The sequence below is a fragment of the Galeopterus variegatus genome, unplaced genomic scaffold, assembly GCF_000696425.1.
Source record: "Galeopterus variegatus unplaced genomic scaffold, G_variegatus-3.0.2 Scaffold4045, whole genome shotgun sequence".
NCBI classification, from domain to species: Eukaryota; Metazoa; Chordata; class Mammalia; order Dermoptera; family Cynocephalidae; genus Galeopterus; species Galeopterus variegatus.
Window position 1 is genome coordinate 87,132 of NW_007730156.1, and position 10,445 is coordinate 97,576.

A 10,445-nucleotide genomic window follows, 5' to 3' on the forward strand; every position below is an offset into this window, starting at 1 on the left:
ACACACACACACACACACACACACACACACACACACACACACACACCCTCCCTTAGTTTTTGCTGTCTCTGAGGGCAGACCTCTGGATAAGAACACATTAGTGGGACCACAGAGCTTCACTCTCCCTGCCCCAGAATTCATTCAAGGAGCACAGCTGGGGCCTCTCCACCGTTATTGTTATGGCCTCAAATGAAGGCCTTGTCGCCGGGCGGGGGTGGGAAGGCACTGGAGCGCAGCAGCATTGAGGGCTTCCGAATTCCCTCCTCTGTCTCTGATTGGTTGAGACCCGGGAGTTAGCGACCGGCCCCCTGCGGCTCGACTCGCCATTGGCTGGGAAGAGGTGGCAATCAGGGCGGGGGCCAAGGCTGTAGCTCTCGCTCCAACTCGATGCTGCCGCCCCGGCCGGGTTGCGCTGTCGCCGCTGCCGCCACTGCCTGGGTCCCCTCAGCTGTGTCTCTGCGTGGGGGCTGCCTCCCGGGCTCCCAGCGCGGACACCATGGTGAGTGCTCTTGGCCAGGTCAGGCCTGAACCTGACGCCGCGGCCGGGGCCGGGCCTGGCTGCCAGAGGGAACCGGCGGGGCCGCCAGAGCTTGAGGCGCGGGCCGGGGGAGCGCACCGCCGGCCGCCAGAGTCGCCTCCCCGTTTGCATCGGGTAGGGGAAGTGGGGACACCGGGGACCGCAGCGGGGACGATCGGTGCCTTTGCTTCCCGGGCGGGTCTGCCGCGCCGCACCGCAGCTTCCCCAGCTCTGGAAGGGGAGGCGCGGCCGAGGCGTGGGGTCTTCCCCGCTCCCGCCGGCCCCGGCAGGGTGGGAGGCTCCGGGTGCGCGTCCCCGCGCTGTCCCTGATGCCCAGCCTGACTCTGCGCGGTGACAGGTGAGAGGGTGAGAAGATAGCGTGGGGGTGGCGCGGATGGTGACGGGGGGAATCTTCCCCGTTAGTCGGACCCCTAGGGGCGGCGGCCAGAGGGCGGGGTGGACGGTGAGAGGAGCGCGGCGGGAGCGCACGCGGCAGCCTCGCCCGAAACCCCTTCCCACCCAGGGCCGGCTCCTGACGCTCGGGTTTCTGCCTGTCCCCGCAGTACGGATTTGTGAATCACGCCCTGGAGCTGCTGGTGATCCGCAATTACGGCCCCGAGGTGTGGGAAGACATCAAGTAAGTGGCCACCTCGTCTGGCTCTGGCCCCGCGTTGGCATGGTGCATGGGGTGTCCCGAGGGCGGTCCCCAGCGCCTAGCTTCATGCTCTGCCTTCTGCAGATGCCTCCGCCCGCTGCTCCCTGCTACAGCTGCGCTCCCACACTCCGGAGCGGGGACCCGGAGAGGAGGGGCGGCCGGGGCGGGGCTGGGAGGGCGAGAGCCGCGGAAAGGAGCCCCTAGGGGTGGCCGCGGCCTCCTGACCTGGCCTGAGCGTGGGAACGCGCCACCAGCGTCCGGGCGGCTCCCAGCTCTGCGGCCGGTCGGCTCCCACGCGGAGAGAGGTCCGGGGAACCACACAGGCCGCCACGAGGTTCATGCTCCTAGAGGCCTAGGGAACAAACGGAAGAAAGACCTAGACCCGTTTGTGATTTGCAAACCTCGCTGATGCATAAAATAAGATACACACACACACACACACACACACACACACACGACTATTTCTTGACCAACAGTCACCCAAGAGCATGTATTCATTCTGAAATAAAGTGAAATTGGAATATTTTCTCTTTCATATTCCCCCAATTTTTGTTTTCTACTGTGGTGAAGTCTGTCAGTTTTAAGGGGGGCCGCCTCATTTTAGTCTACAGCTTTGAACCCAGTATTTGGGATGTAAACAGAAATACCACACCCACTTCAGAGTTCAAACTTATCGGAATGACTGGTCATCAACTCTGTGGGCACACTGAGCATTTCATTCTAACAAAATTATCTCTCTTTTCCTCTCACGCTAGTAAAATTTGCATTTAACTTCTTGTGGCTGACCACCACCAACTAGCTACACCCAAACCATATTTATCAGTTTTTGCATTAGAGCAACACTGGAAGAATCACATTCTATTAGACGTGGAGGGAGGGGTTACCTGGGTGGGCAGATGGGAACACATTGTTATAATTTACTCTGGATTTCTGGTATTTACTGATTTCATTTTATTTCCAGTAGGTGACGCTTCAATGCTGTTTTTTCCTAAGCTGTTTTTTTCTATTACAATTATTAGCAATCAATTCCAATAGGTCATATTATGCAGTTATATGCTTGAGATTTCTTATTACTGTCTGTTTCCATGGAAATGACCAGGGTTACGCATTAAGCAGTAGAATGCAACTTTTCCTTCCCTTGGGTCTATATCATTGAGCATTTCGTTCATGGTTCATAAAGCATTTATATTATCCACAGGACACATCTACATATGATAAAGAGAAGTTGAGATTTGGCACTTAGGTGGTTGAAAACAATGAGAGGCTAGGCAGTAAAGATTATTCTGGAATTTGAGTTCTCTGTCCACCTTATTAATACACTCGTAATTTTATTTTGCTTGGTAGACAGAGAGGGCAGACCTCAAGAACAAGATTTTAAACAATGTATCATTGGTATAGGGTTATTATTTTTAAGCCACTTTCTTTGTGAATTTATGAAAGCAACATACATATCCCCTATATGCCCCTGTATGATGTTTTCTCATCTGTAAGATAGAATTCCCAAATTTCCCAGTGGATGTGCTATGACAATGAATATGTTTAGAATTTTGAAAGCATAATAAAAAGATGGCTATTATGATTAAACAGTCATTATGTAATTTAACCAGATTTGGAATGTATAGCTGGCCTATTATCAATTTAGATCATTAGTAAGTACAGAAATGAAAAATTATGCTTTATAGAGAAATGTATCCAAAATTTTAAAGTTAAATTATCAATAAATTTGTTTATATTGGCCATATTTTCCCCTGAGAAGTGCAAAATATCTAAAAATGTATAAATTCTATTGATAAGAACTTGACTCTGTCAAATCAAACTAAGAATATTGTTCCATTCTACTTTAAAATATAATTATTAATTTTTAATTAAACATCAGTATCTTTTAGTTCACAAAGTTATCTTTCAGTAGCTTCAAACAGTATTTTTAATTTGTTTACATCATAATACTTTCAATCATCCAGAACATTTTTTTCCTTGTTAAAAATGAATAAATCATATCTTTTTTTTTTTTTTTTAATAAAATGACCTCAACGATTATGCCCCTGCAAGGGACATTCTGTTAGTCAAACTAATGTGGGTAATCCAGGTGTTAATTTTGATTCTTTATTTGTCTAAGCATCCTTTTTTTGGATCCCAGCTTGTCTTGGGTACAGTTTTAGTATCTGGGCTGGAGAACATGGTTCAGCTGTCTGCATTGAGATTTAAGCTGCTCACTGGTTTCCAATCCAATACCCCTGAGGAATTGCTAAATGCTCCCTGGAAGAGTATTTGCTTACCACAGAAGAGATTCTTACTTCTTGGGACAGGGGAGGAGAAGTTGGAGGAGTGTAATTGAAAAATGATTCCTGAATGATTCTGATCCCTCCTCCCTACCCCATCCTCTGCTCCAAGGAAGATTACTGCAGTCATTGGTCCAAGATACTTTCAGTTTTAACTTTTTATGTGAAATTTAATATATGAGAAAAAAATAATTTTTTCTCAGTAAGTACCTCTACCTTACTTTTCGATCTGTGAGAAACTATCTCAATTGTTGTTTATAAAATTTAATATAATACTTTTTTTGGTTTAGTAGGAAATGGCCATCCATCCTTCATGAGAAAGGATGAGAAAGGATGCCAAACATTTAATGACAAATAAAACCCCAAGTAACAGATTCCAGACAGAAAATTCTAAGTGGATAAGAGCCAAAAAATGCTTCATTGTAAACTCAGTATCCTCTTACACTCTTACCAACAGTATAACCATTTCAAAAGAGCTTTAAATTCCTCTTTTTAAGAAAAAGAAAAATTGTCTAAACCAAGGGCCAGCAAACTTTCTCTTAAAGGGCCAGATACTAAGTGCTTTAGGTGCTGCAGGCCAAGTCAAAATTGAAGATATTATGTAGGTATCTATATAACTATTACAAGGTAACCATTGAAAAATGTAAAACTATTCTTAGCTTCCTAGACTGGAAAAAAACAAGCAGTGGGCTACAGATTTGCTCTACAGGCTGTAGTTTGCCGACTTCTGATCTACGCCATAACAAATATGAAATAGAAGAGGCCTCTCTGATTTTACTTCAAATCTTGTTTTGTTGATTTCCCTCCAGTTTTCGGATGGTCATTTGAAGAAATCATGATTCCTAAATGATGAAAAAAATAAATTATCAATTTAGAAAATACATAAAGTCAGGGTTTATACATATTGGAAAAACCTATAAATACTTTATTCAACTATTTCTGTTTGTCCGTGTATCAGCGCTGGCTAAACTAATAATTGCATCAAATTACTGGGTTCGATTTTAGGTTTTCTAACTTCACTGGAACATATGGATTCTAAAGATGGATTATAAAAACTGAAAAAATAAGGTGATTAGAATTTTATTAAAAAACAAACAAACAAAAACACCTCCCCTAAAACTATAATTATTTGATTACAGTTGAGCAGGCCAAGGAACAAGTTAAAAATAGTTTTTAAACTCTAAAGTGCTACACAGTGTATTGATGAACCCTTCTCTGTTTAATAAAGATCTGAGATAAACAGTTGGATCAAAATTTTGATATGATAAATATAAATTTAATAATAATTTAATGCATTGTTAGTTGATAAATATTATAGTTAGTTTCTCTACAAGGCTGTCAATCATTTTCCCTTGTGTAAAGAATATATATTTGTTTAGCATGGTTTATTTACTTGCATCACGGCAGCATGCTTTTTCATTCATTGATTCATTTTTTCTTTTATTCTTTATTAAGCATATCTGTAATGAACATAGTCTAGTGTTTTAGGCACTGAGGATAGAAAAGCAAATGATGTAATCTTTGCCTTGAAAAAAAAAGTCTAGAGATATCAGGGTATTTTTAGTCTTATTATTTTTTTAAAAAATTTTCCTGCTTGTAACTCAAATATAAAAACATTTTGACTGTTAGATAACATATACCAATCTCCCAGTTTGGAAATTAATGTGTGCAGTTGAATTTGCTAATCACGAAGTCATCATCATTGTTCAAATAAACATTTTGTATAAACTAGTTATGGACTTCCCATGTTTCCTAAATTTTCCAAGCCTCAAGTGCATAACAAAACATAATACCTAATTTATAAGGTTATTGTAACATGTTGAATAATTCTGTAAAATGCTTACCAGAGTTCTTGAAAAATAGCTGCTTAATAAATGGTAGCTTTTATTTTTAATTTTACTTCCCAGCTCACTTCAAAGATATGACGTTCCGCTTTAAATAGTAGTAGCTCATTGCTACACAGTACATCAGTCTAAATGTTACCCTATCACTCTAGGGTAAGTAATAACTCTATTGTCATTTTTCATTCTTCTGTCTCTTTTATCCATTCCATGCAGCCGGTACCAGTACTCTGAAATGAAAGTGCCTCTTACCCTATCACTCTAGGGTAAGTAATAACTCTATTGTCATTTTTCATTATTCTGTCTCTTTTATCCATTCCATGCAGCCGGTACCAGTACTCTGAAATGAAAGTGCCTCTTAAGCACCCCTGTTCTTTTGTTCTGGCTCTGATCACTTCTCTTGCACTACTCTATCAGCCCCAAGTTAGGTTTTCTGTGTCTGACTTGTCCCATTCCTCTCCATCCTGCAGATCTTGGTAAGAATATTATTTTCATTATGCTGTTTTTCTGCTGAAGTTCTACTTTGGAATCAATCTTACATCATATTCTGGCCACTTCCCTGCCCCCAATCCCTGTTTGTTATTTGAAAATGCAACATATGTCCCTAGTATTTATTTTATCAAAACAAATTAAAACAAATGAGATAGAGCACCACATGTTTTGTCATGTTTTAATCAAATTTTTGTATATATAAATGTACGAATTACATTTCTATACCTTTCTGTACCCATGCTCAATTAGTAATAAACCTATATATGTTTTAAAGTATTAACAGTACTTTATATTATAAAGCTATTTAAAATTTCCAAAGTTCTTTTCTGTCTGTAATTTCAGTTAAGTGCTACGACATTCATTTGAAACAGGAAAGGACATTCTAGCCCAATGTTCTTGTTGTTTGTTTTTGGTTTTTATAAAATAAGTAAGCTGAGTTTCCAAAAGGTTAAATGATTGTCCTATGGGATTGCATGTAGGAAGCTGAAGAGTCAAAACTCCAACCCTGATCTTCTGGTGACAGATTTAATTCTTTTAGGATATAGTTGTGAAATAGGAACTAATGTAGTATACATACAAAAATGAAACCATATTCATTTGGTACTCTTCTGTAAAAATAAACAAGTTAATATACAGACTAAAAAAATAGGTAAACCAGATCATTGTTACAATCAGGTCCTTTTTCTGCAGAAAGATCTACCAGTTAGCTGGAAAGATAGAGAAAGGCACAGCATGTAAGTTGATAAGCTCACTAACATTGACGTTATCTTTGCAGGTGGTACTAGATGCTTGAGTGTAAACCCCTTCCTGTACCTGCCAGTGAGGTCTTTGCATGGGGCTCTTCCAGAACCTGGGCCATGTCTGTGAGCAGCATAGCACCTAGGTGATGAGGCAGGTCATACCCTTTTCTTAGGCTTTTTTACTTTTTGGTTGTTTGTTTCTTTTTGTTTTTGAAGATCTCAGGTATCTCCCAGAAATCAAGCTGGATCTTTGGGTCTTTATTTTCCTTAAATTCTGAAATTCTTGAGAATTAAAAAGCAATCATAGAAGTGTATCATCTAATTTTGTGTGTCAGAGAAGGATCTTTGCCCATTGCACTGAGCACCAAAAGAGAAATGAGAAAATCTGTATTCTCGCTCTTAATATACCCAGATCTAGTTATGGCAAACATTAACGAGACATTGCTGCTTTCTACTGTCCCGCCTTTCTCCAGAATAAGGGACTCCAGCAAATGTTTCTCTTCAATATGTTGGAAAGCGATAGTTAGGGCTTGATACTGTGCAGACATCAACAGGAAAACCCACTTAAGGAAATGAGCACTATAAAGAAATCTATCTAACTGCCCCAATTCAGAGGGTGACAACTCAGAAGACGTGAGTACTTGCAGTTTTTCCATTTGCTGCTTTGCCTCCTTGTCCATTAAAGAGTAAAACAGTGGGGGAAATGGTGCCTTTATTGTTTGTGTCTAGCAAAGTGAAGCACCTTTTCCTATATCAAACTATATCGAAAGATATTGAGGTTCAAGAGGGTCCTCTATTCAATGTAAAAGGTAAACATTCCGAACTGTTTATTGCACCACTTTGTTACTCAGGCTTTGGTTCTACTCATAGTCTAACCCACTTGCCATTAATTGTTGGATCATGAAATATTAAATTGTTGCTTTATTGAAATTTTTGTGGTCAATCTTCAAATCACCCAAGCACAGAGACCTTTCAATCCACACATCTCACTTAGCCTCAGCACTCCAGCTTCATGGGTCACTTTACTGTCCCTCAATCATATTGAGCTCTTAGACGTGTCAGGGTCACACCTGTGCTTGGAAGGGTCTCCTTTCTTTCACTCTCCCCGCCTCTTCCTGTAAACATAAATATCTCTCAGCTTTGAGATGTCAAAACAAATGTTACTTCTCAAGGAAAACTCTCACATTCAAAACTGTACTTTTCCTTCATAGGACATGCAAGAGTTTGTAGTTATGTATTTGAACTATTTAATTAATGTCTGTCTTGTCTCACTTGACTCTAGCCTTCATAACTATTGATTAGGAAAGAGCCCGATAGAGTAAGTTCTATCAGGAGTAAACAGAGCTCATACAAGCTCTGTTGAAATGGACATTTTTTTCCCCAGTTTTATTGAAGTATAATTGAAAAATAATATATATATATATATATATATATATATAGTTAAGGCATACGGCCTGATGTTCTGACATGTACATATATTGTGAAATAATCACCATAATCAAGCTAATTAACAATTTCATCACCTCACATTGTTACGTGTGTGTGTGTGTGTGTGTGTGTGTGTAGTGCCAACACTCAAAATCTACCCTCTTAGCAAGTTTTAAGTACACATCACAGTATTGTTAACTGTTGTCACATCGCTATACAAAACGGACATTTCTTATATCAGCAAAGGCAGAAGATGTAGCAATAAATTACAGCATTTCCTTTTGGAAAGATCGAAGGGGTTTTTTTTTGTTTTGTTTTCTCACATCATATGTGGATATAGTAGAAGGATTAAGAATGCTGTTGTTGGATTGCTAATTTCATGTGTCAGAAGACAGTTACTAGATTGGATTCAGGACATGATTGAATCCTTCAGCAAGTATCTAAAAGGCAGGTATGTGTGGTGCTGTTTAAAGTCAGTGTCATAGACTGTAGATAAACATTCGCAATACTGAAATTAAATTTGGAAACCAGATGGAAATGCTCACCATCTCATTCTATTTTGAATGCGATATCTCATACGTATTGGACTCTTACCATATGCTTCTGCAGTCACAGTCCTAAGTGCTGTACACTCATTCTCACTTAATCCTCACAACCAACATAGAGAATAAATTGTTCATTATCCTCATTTTACAAATAAGGGAGTGGAGGCTTAAAGACTTTTAAAAAGCCTGCTTCGAATCACTTAGCTATTAATCGTGGGAGCAGGGATTTGGACATAGGTAGGCTTGTAATTACCATTTTATATGCTTTCCCCCAAAGAGGAGGACCCATAACCTTTTTTTCAAAGACAACCAATTTAACAAGGATATGGGCAATGTATATGTGTACTAGTACTTCCTGTTTTTATTTTTCTGGAATGTTCAAGCCCTGTAGAGGTGATTTCAACTATAATATTTTTAAAGGTAATTTTATTCACCAACCCACACATCTGCTAAAAATAAATCAGAGCTTCTGATGTTTTGAGTGACTTATTTATTTTGAGACGTGCTACAATCGGATGTGCTCCCCAAGCAATTAACAATGGAGCACATACACAAGTGTCTAAGTAAATTCATTTGTCTAATTAAGGTACTGAAAATTGCTTATTGAAATGTTTGTGGATATGTTTTCAGAAATGGGGAAATTACTATTAAAGGTCTGTTGTGCCAGGCTGGTCATAGTCACGAAAAAATAGTGCAATTATATATAATGAGTAATATTGCTTTTCCCGAAATTAAGGTATGGGTGTCACTCATGAGAGCATTTAACGTTATTGTTTACAGTACTTGGATGAGCGAACACGTTAACTTAAAAGGACTGACCTTTACCAACCAAAAGAGGGTCCAAGCAGGAAGCTGTCTCTGGATTTAAAGGGTCTGACTCTCCCCTTGGCAGCTTCCTCAAACTCGTCTCTCATTTGGGGGGTTTGGATTTATGGGAAATCTGTAGATTAAACAATTGAAAATTAAGAGGCTATTCACGCTTCACAACTTCTTAGAAAAAAGCAATATAAAATTCTAACCTTTTAGATGTTAGTTTACAAACTATGGTTTATAATGAAAGATTTTAATTTTAATAATGGTTAGACACGATGCAGCATTTCTGATACCCTTCCAGCTCACTGCAATGGACCATCCTAGGATTTATTATCAACATGACATCTGCATAGTATTTTTTAATATGACACGTGCTCTGATAATGTCATTTATAGGATCAGTACCCACTTGGAGCTGTCATTGGTTGGGTTGGTTACTTCATGTTTGTTGACCTTTTCTGCCTGAGGTTAGACCTTATTTTGAGACCCCATTTTCAAGATACCTATACCTAGGCTTTCCCATTTCAGAGGACCCATTTTCATACCTCCATGGGAAATGTCTTTACTTAAAAACTAGCAGTCTTTGCAGAATACTTAAATTACTTGAATTGTGTAGAGTAGCAGGAACTCAGTGTCAGAGTATAAATTTGGTTTCTGTACGTTTACATATTGTAGTTAAGGAATGTATCTTAAAGTACAGAGTCATAAGAAATGCTGCCTGGATATTTTGGATAAATTGTATACCTAGTTTTTTGTATACCACTATTGAAAATGAACGTGGTACCCCACACATACGTATAATAAATTATCTTTTTTTTTTTTAAAAGTAAATAATACAAAATATTCTTAATTTTTAAAACTATGGACTTTGGTCAGTAATGTTTGATTGCTTGTTTTTTAGAAAGAAGTTTGGAAACACACTGGGAAATGTATTAATTTACTCACTCATTTTAAAATATGCACACATTTATTTAATATGTGCTCAATTCCAGGCCCCTGGGTTAGGCACCAGTGATTAATTAAAAAAAAAAAAAAAACAACTCAACCCACAAAACACCACCATGTTAAAAAATATCTAACTACCTTTTCTGGGAAAGGTAATTGTTATAAATAAAGGATCAGTTTAAATTCCAACA

At 39.4% G+C, this 10,445-nt stretch overlaps 1 protein-coding gene across 1 annotated transcript in view; it reads left to right on the forward strand.

The window, feature by feature from the left end:
• Nucleotides 1-382: 382 nt before the first annotated feature.
• GUCY1B3 (guanylate cyclase 1, soluble, beta 3) overlaps nucleotides 383-10,445 on the forward strand; it is a 45,929-nt gene continuing 35,866 nt past the window's right edge. The window contains exons 1-2 of the mRNA XM_008586614.1: nucleotides 383-499; nucleotides 1,081-1,154. Coding sequence (XP_008584836.1) covers nucleotides 497-499; nucleotides 1,081-1,154 — 77 coding nt within the window. The 5' untranslated portion in view covers nucleotides 383-496. The remainder of the gene's footprint in view (nucleotides 500-1,080; nucleotides 1,155-10,445) is intronic.